Here is a 13,850-nt window from a genome sequence, read left to right on the forward strand (position 1 = left end):
CTTTAATGAATGATTCCAAGAGAGTGGTGCAAGATCAAATTGATGACTAATGGCTGGCTTTCCAATGAAAACTGAATGAAATGCTGGATTTCGATTGAGCAACACACCTTTACTATTACATATTTGGAGTACGTTTTTTGTGTGGCCACTACCTCTGTTGCAATCTGACTATACAAATCATATATCCGCTAAATGTTTACCCATGCAAGGCCGGATTTCAGGAGAAGAGGGAAGGTTTGGAACTCCCCCAGGCTAAAAGAAACTAAGTATACACATGGAAACGTATAGTCACTTGTCACTTACAGTTTGACCATCTTTCTACTCTTGCACACGTTTATCTGGTATTCTCCACCTTTCGAGTATATTGTCATATAGACTTTTGCTTTGGAGCCCTTTCTGGGAAAGTCATTACCCTTTTGAAATTTTCGAAGCCCACCACGACCACTCGACCTGATCCATTCTAACTGGATATACATTTTAGCTTTTTTGTTTTGCTATTAGCATGTCCCAAATGTTTATCAATCAACTAATATAATCCCAGAGGATCAATCATCCTACTGATGTGTCCCATAGGTTTGAAGAAGATGCAACAAGAAAACCACCAGTGTTAAGACCAACCGGCATTGAGAAAGCTCTCCTGTTTTGAGAGAAAGGAAAATAAACACCAGAAAACAAACAAAAAACAAACACAACAAATCAAAACAAAGCAAACACGAAACAGATTTTGACATAATATTCTGATATAATTGTCTTATATTAGCCCAATGCTATCAGCAGATTTGTGCTATCAAGAAAAGATTACTGATATGTACTTAAGGTCATTTGCTACAGCTCTAGATATTAGGTTAGACAATCCTTCCCTTGTGAAAATAAAGACACATTAGGACAAAATGCACTCAGCGGCATACGCAATACGATACAATTTCACATATCAATGACATCAACAGGTCTACTCTCTGGCGATAAGATCAGACATATACACTCAAAGTTATGTCATAAAGCTCTCTATATAAGGTCAGACAGTCCTTCCCCAGAGGGACATTATGTGGAACACGTTAGAGGAAGGTAGGCAATACACATACGGGAGAGAGAATCGTTGATCTCGGTTTGAAGGTAATAGTTTCTTCGAGTCACGAAAGCGTGATACATATGTCTCAATGTAGAATTTAATTTGAAAGTCAGCATTGGTTATTATTTGGTTCCTCTAATACCTTGATTATATAGATCTGAGAGAGAGAGATGTTTTGAGATATATTAGTTGAAATGAAATTGAGTGAGGTCTCTCCAATAAGGTATGAAAGTAAATCTTCTTAAAATGTACACTAGAATCAAGAAATAGAAGGAATCTAAAGGGAAACCCATATCGTTGGTAAGATGAAATAACATGTAAATCTGCGAGACGTACATCACGTTGTTTCTTACGAACGTGGATCACGATGTAAAGATATCCGTAAAAGGTCATCTCGTACAACTACATAGAGGCAGCATATAATTAACTCAGTGGATGGAAGTACACAGTGAAGCTAACATGCTTTCAACATCTAATTGTCTCTTCCACACTGTATACAATATTAATTCTGTTTTACCTGTAAAATAGTAATACTAGTAATCATATCTTTAATAACAAACTCAGTCAAAACGTAAACAATCATATAAGGAGAAAGTATGTTTATAGTTTGGGGAAGATAATTCTCGTTTTCAAGACTTCCACATCACAAAATGCCATCAATACTGTAAATACACATAACTGGGGTATGCTCAGAAATACTAAATGAATTTAACTGAATGTTCTGGCTGGAGAGTGGCGTTAGGACAATTGTTTTAAATACTTGCAAGTCAAAAGAATTGATATTTTTCACTACCGAAGTATTATCTGGCTAAAAGATAGATTTATTTAAATTAAAAGGTAAACACAATTAGTATTTCAAAACATGCAATAAATTTCATATAAATAACATGTATCATACTAATATGCGTTTACTGTTATTATCTGTATTTCAGAGGTATTCTTATATTGACCAAGGCCCGAAGAAAGAAAAAGAGAGCTACAATGCTATACCTTTTCGTGGCCATGTTAACACTGGCCACTGTAGTGGCAGGCAAAGGGTATTTGGTTTACAAATATTTTCTCGTCTACTTATGTCAAAATATAAATTATATGATTGAACTCACAACGAGAACAAAACGATGACTTGGACGTTAATATAGCTGCATGGACAAAAACACTATCTGAATGATCAGATAATGTTATTAAATCTGCATAAACAAAAACACGATCTGAATGCCTAATTTATTCACAAGTTTACGTTTTTCGGAAGTATGTACGAAATATAATGTATACCAACGTTACCTTTCATAAAAATGATGTAAAGCTCATTCGAGCTAAAATGGCACTGACATAAAAAATATTCAGATGCGATAAATGTGCTTTAAGTACGGGTTACGAAAGCCCAAAGATGGACAAAACACTAAAGCACATGCTGGTCAGTCACATATGTCATAGCGATGTGTCTCATTTCACCTGGTCACTATACGCTAACACTAATGTAATTGTGTTTACTAGGAATCTGAAATTGTCCAGAAAATTCAGTTTGACCCGAATCTTTTCATAAGTACCTAACAATAGAAATACTGTTTCTATTTTTGACTTAGTGCCCGACCTTGATTCAGAAATCACTGAAACAAGTAAACGTTTTATTTTTTATCTTATTCTTAGAGTACAATTATTGGTTTTTGACAAGGTCAAAATGAGACTACGTTCTTTTAGACATAAATACTTCTCGAAAATTCTGGAGAGTTGACCCTCACCCAGGAATCTCGTTTGCGTTTCAAGTTACCGTATAACCCTTTGTGTATAGATATATTTCTCATTTGGGGCTTTTTCTTTACATTTCAAAGTGTATGCTTGTGACCAGTTTGGGAATTGCATTTTAATTTTTATTCGAGTTCTCATATTGGGCAAAGACATTTATTTACATTTCATTCTAAAATTCAAACAATGGAATATTATTGACGGTGGAATAAAAAAGAAATGTATTGTAGAAGATACAACACCATACTGACTACAATATACATCATCGCCTTTGATTTTGGAGTCTTCGTCGGGACTTGAACTTGAATTCATTAGAACATTTCATTATTAGGATTTCTAAAATTTAATTCGTGGATTTTTCTTCAAATACTTTTGGATTTGATTCTTAAAATCGTAAGTTATTATTTTTTTATTTTTACAGCGTTTTTCAAGGGAAATAAATTATCTGTTATATTTTTCAAATCTTGTTGTTTTCACTCTTTCTTTTGTTACTGTTCGTTCCAATAAAAACACCATAACAATTGATCTTGAAAGTCAACGATCTTTGTAACACATCTAGCTTTATCCTGAACACTTATAGTATATATGTAATAGAACCTAGTTAGTTGGCATCCGTTAGTCTCGAGAGACGATGGAACTGCGCCCACGAGAGATGTCCCGATTGGTGGTTGTGCAGCGTCTGCTGTGGCTATGTAGTCCAATGTGGAAGTGGCGGTCCCTGCTGCACTTGCTGCACTTGAAAGTTGTGTCTGGTGTTGGTTGGAGCTGCTTCTTCTTCCTCTGCGATCGTCTTTCATCAGCTAGCAAGCGTAGCTTGTCTTCTCCGGCTCTCAGACCAGTGATCAGAGCATGTCGCCAGCTTGATCTGGCTAGAGCGAGATCTTCCCAGGTGTTGACATCGATATCAAGGGCTTTCATGTCGTGCTTGCAGACATCCTTGAAGCGGAGATGTGGCCGTCCGATCGACCTTTTGCCAGAGGCGAGTTCCGAATAAAGAATGTCTTTGGGGATCCGTCCGTCATCCATCCGACGTACTTGGCCCAGCCATGTGATCCGACGTTGGCGGAGGAGTGTGATCATGCTGAGAATCTTGGGACGCTCGAGCACCTCGTTGTTTGTTACTCGATCGCTCCAGGTGATCCCGAGTATGCGTCGGAGGCATCGCATGTGAAAGGCGCTCAGTCTTTTCTCTTGTGTTGCGTTCAGAGTCCAGGTTTCAATGGCATTCATGAGAGTGCTTAGCACGCAGGTACGGTATACGGTGATCTTAGTGTTCAGGGTATGCATGCTATTGTTTCACACTCTCTGCGACAACCTGGACAGAATTGTTGTTGCCTTTCCGATCCGCTTGTTTAGCTCTGCATCGAGCGAGAGGTTGTTGGTGATGAAAGAGCCGAGGTACATGAACTGATTCACCACCTCAAGTTCGTAGTTGTTGATGATGATGCTTGGGGGGTCCGCGTCCTGAACCATCACGTTTGTTTTCTATAGGCTTATGGTTAACCCAAACTCATCGCATGCTTTATCAAAGCGGGCCATTTGGCGCTGAAGCTCGGCTTCCGTGTGGGTGGCTAGAGCAGCATCGTCTGCGAAGAGCATGTCCCTGATGGTTACTTTACGCACTTTGCTCTTTGCCTTCAATCGTGCCAGGTTGAACAGTCTGCCGTCTGATCGCGTGTACAGGTAAATCCCTTCTGTTGACGTCTCAAAGGCGTGCTTGAGCAGGACTGCGAAGAAGATGCCGAAGAGCGTGGGGGCAAGGACACAAACCTGTTTAACTCCACTGCGGATGTCAAAGGGGCCGGATGTTGAGCCATCGTACTGCACTGTGCCTTTCATGTCATCGTGAAAGGACTAGATCATGCTTAGCAGCTTTGGAGGGCAACCAATTTTCGCCAGGATTATGAAGAGTCCGTCTCTGCTGACCAGATCGAATGCCTTGGTGAGGTCTATAAAGGCCAGCAAGAGGGGTCTGTGTTGTTCTCTGCATTTTTCATGCAGTTGCCTGACAGAGAAGATCATGCCGATTGTGGACCTCTCTGCGCGAAACCCGCACTGCGACTCTGAGTAAACTCTGTCAGCAAGCGTCTGCAGGCTGTTCAAGATGACGCGTGCGAAAACTTTACCCACGATGCTGAGAAGTGATATGCCCCTGTAGTTGTTGCAGTCGCTTCTGTCGCCCTTGTTCTTATACAGGGTTATGATGTTAGCGTCTCTCGTGTCCTGAGGCACTGCAGCCTCGTCCTAGGACTGGCAGAGAAGGTCGTGCAGGTGTGTGAGCAGCACGGTACAGCCGCACTTGAAGAGTTCTGCTGTGATGCCATCCTTCTATGGGGCTTACCTAGGGACAGTTTCTCTAAGGCCTTCTTTAGTTCGTCTACAGTAGGTTTCTCGTCCAGTTCGGCCATGAGAGGGAGGTTTTCAATGGCATTGAGGTTCTCTTTGGAGTACAGTTCGGAGTATATTCCACCCAACGCTCCATCTGCTTGCCCTAGTTGTGGATGGTATCGCCTGTGGCAGACTTCAGTGATGCTGTCAGTTTCTTCGTGGGACCCATTGCTTTCTTTATGCCATCGTACATGCCTCTGATGTTTCCAATATCTGTTGCTGACTGGATGCTTTGACACAGCTGAAGCCAGTATTCATTGGCACACTGCCGTGCTAATCTCTGCACTTTGCTTCTGGTACACCTGTATGCATGTAGTGTCTTCTGGCAGGGGGATCGCTTGTATTGCAAGTGAGCACTGCGACGCTCTTATATGGATGACATGAGTGTGGCAGAGTTAGACTCAAACCAGTCATTGTTCTTTGATTGCTTCTTACCAAAGATCCGTGTGGCTGTGCTGTATACAGTCTCTCTGATATGATCCCATCTTTCTTTTTAACTGCCGTTGGTGGGTTCTGAATCAAATGTCTTGGAAAGAGCATAGGTGAATTCCTCAGCCTTGTCTGGATATGATGTTTTGCTCACATAAATGCGTGGTTGACCCTCTTTCCTAGAGCGGTGGATCTTCTTCGGCTGAAGCTTCATTGTCAGCACACAAGTGAGTGGTCGGTGTCGTAGTCAGCACTATGGAAGGTACGAGTAAGAAGCACACCCTTCATGGCTGACCGTCTTGTAATGATCAAGTCCAGCTGGTGCCAGTGTTTAGACCCGGGATGCCTCCAAGACACTTTGTGCTGTGGCTTTGTCTGAAAGAATGAATTGGTGATGCTGAGGTCGCGGTACTAGCACATCTCTAGAATGCACTACCCATTTTCATTCATCTTCCCAACGCCAAACTTGCCAAGACAGGAGGGCCAAGAGTCATGGTCGGCATCCACCCTATCATTGAAGTCGCCCAGCAAAGTCAAGTTCTCTTTCTTGGGAATTTTGTCGATGAGCGAGTTTAACTCATCGTAAAACTTATCCATGGTGTCTGTGGAGGATCTTAGTGTGGGAGCGTAAACGCTGATGAGGTTGACAGGCCCATTTATGGTGTGGTGGCGGAGGGATAGCAGTCTTCCATTTCCTTGTTGGCAGGGTTCTATCATCCCCAGCAGAGTGTTCCTGACAGCGAATCCAACACCAAACTCTCTGGCTTCATCGGCGCTCTTTCATTGCCAGAAGAATGTGTAGTTCTTTTCTCTGAGGGACCCGGGATCTGGTAGTCGTGTCTCCTGTAGTGAGGCGATGTCGACCTGGAGCCTTGCAAGTTCGTCAATGATGACTGAAGTCTTTCGAACATCACTGATTGTCTGGAGATCATCTGAAAGCTCAGTCAGCATGGTCCGGACATTCCAAGTACCTAGCTTGAGGATTGAAGTCTTCTTTTTTATTTTTATTTTGTTATTTCTTGGTGCAGTAGTTGCAGTCCGCTTGTCAGGTACTCGCGTACCTTAAGCCTTACGCACCCAGCAAGGCAGGCGAACTGTGGCGGGACGGCACCTTATTGGCTGGTGCTGCCCACTTTGAGGCGGGCGGTAGCTTTCCAGTGAAACTAGTTGGTCTCTCCCACCGTCAGAAGCAACCCCTAGCGTCTGGCTCTACGCCAATGGAGCGGTGACTTGTAACCGGTAAACTGCTACTTCCCGTGTTGTGTCGATGCTGTGAAGCGAAGCTGGAGTGTCCTCTCCAGGGCGCAAGCCTGGGCAGGGTGATATGGAGAATCAACTATTGCCCATGCAGCTGATCCCCCCTCTCCACACAGCTGATGGATCCAAGGGAAAGGATAAGCCGATACGTCATGGCACCAGCTGCCTCGCAGGAGTTGCCGAGATGACACTGAAATCAATGCCAAGTGGCCTTAGCGACTCTGCCTACGGATTTTCTGTTGGGGTTTACTCCCTTAGCCTTTCCCATGAGAGGGTATAGTCGCAAGGCAGCGAAGGTTTGAAATCGGAGTTTACCTTCTTCTAGAAGGGCGACCACCTAAGGTGAACGAGCCCCATCTACCTGAAGCATCTGGTTTTGAGACGCCAGAAACTCGCCTGTCATCCCTTCTCCAGTCATTTTAAACAAGTTCCCCCACTCGTGAAGGCCTGGAGCTGGATTTGGTTGTCAGAGGCTCTATCAGACGCAAGCCATTTGGAGATTTCCAAGGGAAGTGGGTGCTTATCTCCCACATCCGCCTCCTATAGCTTTAATATAATCCTGTAATGTATTCATCTCTCAGGCATATGGCTTTAATTTTATCCTGCAAAACATTAATCTGCCAGACATATGGCTTTAATTTAACCATGTAATGCATTCATCTGTCCGACATATGCTACTTTACAGAAAGAAAGAAATCTGCCGTTCTTCATCACTTTCTACCGCTGAGATAATCTGATCAAATAAATAATTTCTGCAGTACTAAACAACACCTGTTCCTTAGTGATAATAACGTCAACAAACATTTAATACATCAGCCTCTTCAAAAACTTATTTGGGTTCTTCAGTTCCATTATCAATTGAGTATTGTTTTAAAATTATAATTTATGTGATTCAATCTCTAGTCATGATTGTGTTAAACGCCGAAGAAAATATTGATTGTTAAATTGTTTCTGACCTATGTTGTTGCTGACTGCATTAAAAGCTTGTTCATTGGGTGATTGTATTGTCTAGTGAGACTACAGTAGTCATCAGGTAAGTGTTTTGTATATTCAGATAATAGTAGATATCGGGTGATTGTATTGTAAGTCAGATAACAGTAGAAATTGGGTAATAATTTATTATTGTCAGATAATAGTAGACGTTTAACCTTTATGCTGATAATACAAACTTAGGTAAACTTTTGATTGTAAAATGCCAATTACATATTCCTCGTCTAGCTGTTTATGCCCAGTTTCATTAATTGCGACAATTGTAGTGTCACACTGTGCATTAAATAGTCAGTGTCTCATGGCAAAATAAAGTTATGAAACGTTATTAATAGCTTAATGGTGCAACAGTCAGCATCGGTCAATTAGATGTTTATCTATTCAATGCACGTGTCCACGAAATTTGCAGGACAATGAAAAGGAGTATTGTTTGTTAATTTGTTCAATCTCAAGTCCATCTTCTATTTTTCACAATATCTACATTTTTACATTTTAATTCTTTATGATCAGAATATTGTAATGCTATTTTTTAAAAAGACTTGTGTCTGATTCTATTCATCGAATAGGTGTGTTTTTACAAGTGATCATTACTTGTTATTTTTATGGCGATAATTGCGATATTGGTGCCTAAGAAAATAAATATTATTTGCATAGTGCCATTTTGATATATTTAATATTTTCATAGTTAATTACTTTTCCAATTTAACATATGTCGACTGTGGCTTAGAAATAAAAATATTAATTTTATTTGCTGATAACTTGAAAAAGATCCAACAGTTACTGACCTTCAAAATTCGGTCGGTGTTACAAAAAGTACGGATTGTTTTTTGAATTGCTTATGTAGTATTAAAACGATGGTGTTTCGGCAGTAATGTGAAACTGAAACAGTGAAATATACAAAATAGCAGTCTTAATATCCCTTTGATGCAGAAGAGGTTTCGTTAGTTGTATAAAGGATCATATCTTAATACTTACAAAAACTAAATTTTATATCCAAATGTTAAAATGAAAGACCTAATGTGTGGTGTGTAAGATGCGAACATTGTTTAAATGCAGCAATAGGAAAGAACTAGGACACCATCACCGAGTCCGTCCATCCACCTGGTACTTACTTATTTCAATCCCGTAAAACAACTTGAGTTCTGCACACTCTACACTAACAATAACTTTGTGAATGGCTTGCAAATAGGCAATAAAAGACGCAGTCAAACTTTCAAAGGTCAATGTCAGAAAAAATTGGTTTCAAACAACAACGTTAGTATTTTGCATTCCATTCCTCACAAAACTCTAAGTCTTAATTTCACTTACAGCAACAAAGAAGTTTGCTATCTTCAGAGACAAAAGATCGAAGGTCAAAGGTCCTATCACTGAAAGAAGCAAACTAATGTCCACTCAATAACATGACTTCTACTTTATAGACTGGGGCCATCCTTTGTGGATGACTTTAATGTCAACGATCAAGTTAACTGTAACTAAAAGGAAGAAAATGATTTTTGCACAATAACTTCAGTTGTAGACCACGTATCAGAGCCATAATTGTGGGAAGGTATGGAAAAGGTATATTAATCTGGGTGTTTCAAGGTCTTCGGTCTAGATCATTGTGGCTCAAAGATATATGGTTCTGCTGATTGCCTCTTGAACTAAATGAACTTTGATGACCGAATTTAGTGGATGTCTTGCTGTTAGGTAATTATGAAAACTATATGTACTGAGACCTAAAGGTAAAGGTCATGGCTACAGTAAGTCGAAAAAGAAATAATAATTTGTGCACAGAAAGTTTAGTAATAGTCAGCAGTCACAACAAACATACCCTTAATACATATAACGGATTTATGTGTATTCCCCCTGAGTAACGCATGGGAAGGTGAGGGATCCGAAAAGGGAATTGTGATGTGATTGTTCACCAAGATTTGCATTAATCAGCAATAGCAAATTCTAAAGAAAGAAGGAAATATAAAGATTGTGCTTTAGAATAATAAATACGCCAGAGAGAAAAACCCGTTGCATAAGACGTCGTCCAGTGGCAACTCTTGGATATGATCCTGAGACACGTATTGATAGCGCCTAATTATCAAGTTGCATTTCTCAGTCCGACAACAGAGCGATGAAGGTGACTGATATATAATCAGGACGTATCGACTTTCTTGATTATGGCCTCTCGAATGCGCTCAGCCGATTTCATCCTTCGCATAGCTGAATTGCAATTAACCGCTAACCAATCCAATCGCACGTTCGTTGCGAATCATTACGTAAATAATCTGGATTGACTGTGTCTCATTTGTTGGGCAAGAGAGAGAGAGAGTGGAACATCAAAAACATACCCTATTGTACCTTTTTAAATCTTTGCTAAAACAACAATTTTGTCCAATTTGTATGTAATTTGTTGCTGCATATTCAAAAGTACATTGCAACACACTATAAATTTGTACACAAAAAGAAACGATAATGTCAACTAATTGGTTTAGCATCTGCCTTTCATGTTTGCCTTTTCCATCTGATAGATAAATTGTAAATAGATAAGATCATTAAAATATGCTGGCTGATGACTTAGGAGCTGACATCTTGATGCTCGCTAATTCAAACAGAAACTAAATATCATATTATTTCCGTTCCGGCTCTCACTGAGGAATTGCTCCTCCATGTTGACATTTTCTTATTTAAATGATAGCACGCTGTATATAATATCAACGCATTCGAATGAAACTGTTTGATATTTAAGCATTTCAGCAATAATTTGCAGATCTCACTGGATTGTCTTGCCAAATGCTATTGTGCCTGGCCAACCGCTTCAACTGGCTTTCACATTTTTCAATACTTCCGAGACTGTCCTTGTACAAGTGGACCTCCTCGAAGATGACCATGATCTAATTACCACGGTGAAGAAAACATTTCATGGAGGTATATTATCCTGTCCCTGTTTTCACTCTGCCGGTCTATTTCTCTGTCTAGCTCTCAGTCTGTATGTCTCTCTTTCATCCAGGTAAATGAAACTACAATTCAACTGGTTAACCTGCACTTACTATTCACAAGCTATGAACACACTTGAAGAACTCAGCGATAGATGTTATTTACAAAAATATCACACATTGCTGTCTGCAAAACTGAAAACGAAATTAGTGTAATCCAAAAGAACACATATTTACTTTTCTCTGATGAGATTTTCACAAAAATGGAACTCTAGTGAAAAATGTGCATCCTTTTGTTGATTGGCAAATGGTCCATTATATTGAAATAATAATTATCTTGAGCAAATGTTGCAAATTCTCAAACTAATATATACTTTATAGAAGAAAAAATTTGAAATATACTCTCAATTTTGTTTGCATGGAGACGTTAGCCAGTCATAACATTAAAGGAAACTTTATGTAGAAAAAGTTGACCTAACTAAAACAACGTTGACATGCTTAACGTGCCCAAAGATTGAAGCTGTTTTCAGAAGAATGTCATTTTGGGATTGCAGGTGTGACGTTTTGAGAAAAAGAAGGAGGCATTATTTCTGATGTATTTATTTGCTTATTTTTATTTATTTATTTTTATTTATTTATTTATGTTTAGGTGCTTCTGACATGTTAACTATACAGGTGAGTGACATTTATTTTATACTAATAATGATAATAATATGTATCGTTTTCATCGTTTTAGACAGTAATGTTCTGCAAGTCGCATGCTTAAGAAATTTTCTTGAATATAATAATTTTGTTCGAATGTTACAAAGTATCTCGCATCTCTCACGTGAAAAGGTTTAATTCAAAATATTGCTTGCGAAAACCACAATAAACACTACCCGAAGGAATGGACACAGCAAAATGAATCATATTTGATCAACTGTCTCTAGAAACGAATAACATATTTTTTCTCGCATAAACAGGCTCCATGGTGTTTGTTAACATAGACACCTTTTATTAGACGTAACAATACAACAACATAAAGGTACAAACAATAGATAAATTTTGGTTAAAATATATTAGAGGAAATTCGTAGAAAATTTTTGAGTGCACTATAATTTAGGACTTTCTCTCATTTCATTTTAGCAGTTAGTAACTTGTTGTTATTTTTCCTTATTAGGAAACATTGCTGTTAAAATATGACAGCAACATTGTAAAACGTTTCATAGAAACTAAACGTTTTCTAATACGGTTTCTAAAAGAGTAATGTCTTAATGTGATCTGATGAGAGAAACGTTATTCACTTTTTCTTTAGAGTATTGTTTTACTCATTACTCACTGAACAACTCCGAAAAACTGCTGTAGTAATTAGCTATTTTCCTGTTCTTGTCTGTAAGAAAAAACACAATCCAAATATGCGGCACAATTACTATAACTCCATCTGGTTGAGCATATTTCAGTTCATGTGAAACAATTAATTGATTGTTTTAGGACCCTTTTCATCCAAATGGGTTGAAACACAGCTCCGCCGATTCTGCCATCTTGGACTTCAGTCTCTATAAAATAACTAGCATGGCAAGACTTGTTTTGCACAATCCAATCGAGTAATGATCAATCGCGATACTAAGTAAACTTTTATTTACTTGACTTTCTGGGAGAAATAATCTTGATATTTCACTGGAGTTAAACAAAATATCATTTTTTTCCACTGGCCGTCAGCAGACACGGGTAACATTATAACCGATAAATTTAATAATTATTCTTAGAAGCTTACGTAGTCGAGCGATAAATATGGCCAGCTTACGTTAAAGACGACAGGAGTTCAATTCATGCTTTAATGTGCTATTTTACTTTGACTGGGGATGGAGAATTATGGTACTGTTTATATTTTATGTGCAAATAATCACAAAACACAGCATAACATAAACGGTAAACCGCTGACATCACACCGAATCCAATAAGAGAATTCACATTCTTCAATATTGTTTTCATTTTCCTCTCCAATATGTTTGAATATAAAATAAAAGAGAATATTGGCTTACTACGAGTTAATAATGGGTATATTTTAGTTCGTAAGTGAAATACGTCTCACGCGCAATAACTGATTTTTTTAAGAATCAGTTATTCACTTGTTTTAAGCAAGTTTGATAATCTATCATGAAATCATTTTCGAACACCACTTGGATGCTTCGGTGTAGAAAATATCAAATATGCAGGCAACTGAAACAGACAAATAAGCACACTGTTCACTTCCCTGTTTACAATTTGGTGCTATTTACGTCAATATCCGATTGGCATCTTAATGCTAGAAAAACGTTATTTTCCTCTTTTAAAAATGAATTTCATTAAATATCTTTCAGTCAAACGGTAAAGCGGTTCTTGAATTAAACAAAAAAAGTTGATTACAATTTTAATTTGATAGACGATAGATAGGTAGATATATTGATAGATAGGTAGATAGATAGATAGAGTGATTGATTGATAGAAATATAGATAGATAGATAGATTTATATATATATATATATATATATATATATATATATATATATATATATATATATATATATATATATATAGAGAGAGAGAGAGAGAGAGAGAGAGATAGATAGATAGATAGATAGATAGGTAGATAGATATATATAGATAGATAGATATATCGATTGATAGATAGGCCGATAGCTTGATAGATAGATAGATAGATAGATAGATACATAGATTGATAGATAGATAGATAGATAATATATAGATAGATAGATATATTGATTGATTGATAGATATATAGATAGATGGGTAGGTATGTAGGTAGATAGATAGATTGATTGATAGATTGATTGATAGATATATAGATAGATAGGTAGGTAGATAGATGGGTGAATATATATATATATATATATATATATATATATATATATATATATATATATATATATATATATATATATATATATATATATATATATATATATATGTGTGTGTGTATGTGTGTGTGTGTGTGTGATTTGGGTTGTTAACTTAGCTTTAACTTTTTTCAGTCATATTGCTACGATGCCTGCAGTGTGACAGTTTATAGTAATGTCTAGCACTGAGGCATC

General features: G+C 38.1%; 1 protein-coding gene across 2 annotated transcripts in view; it reads left to right on the forward strand.

Annotated features, from left to right (window-relative positions):
* Positions 1 to 992: 992 nt before the first annotated feature.
* The window catches only part of LOC149803788 (CD109 antigen-like), a 102,950-nt gene continuing 90,092 nt past the window's right edge, over positions 993 to 13,850 (forward strand). Inside the window, exons 1-4 of one of the 2 annotated variants that reach the window (XM_089953584.1) lie at positions 993 to 1,113; positions 2,002 to 2,106; positions 10,614 to 10,771; positions 11,429 to 11,454. In XM_089953584.1, the coding sequence (XP_089809710.1) occupies positions 2,051 to 2,106; positions 10,614 to 10,771; positions 11,429 to 11,454 (240 nt within the window). In that variant the 5' untranslated portion in view covers positions 993 to 1,113; positions 2,002 to 2,050. The remainder of the gene's footprint in view (positions 1,114 to 2,001; positions 2,107 to 10,613; positions 10,772 to 11,428; positions 11,455 to 13,850) is intronic. The other variant, XM_089953585.1, reaches the window with a different exon arrangement.

Source organism: Sinohyriopsis cumingii, chromosome 3 (assembly GCF_028554795.1).
Source record: "Sinohyriopsis cumingii isolate HCF-2022 chromosome 3, ASM2855479v2, whole genome shotgun sequence".
Taxonomy (NCBI): domain Eukaryota; kingdom Metazoa; phylum Mollusca; class Bivalvia; order Unionida; family Unionidae; genus Sinohyriopsis; species Sinohyriopsis cumingii.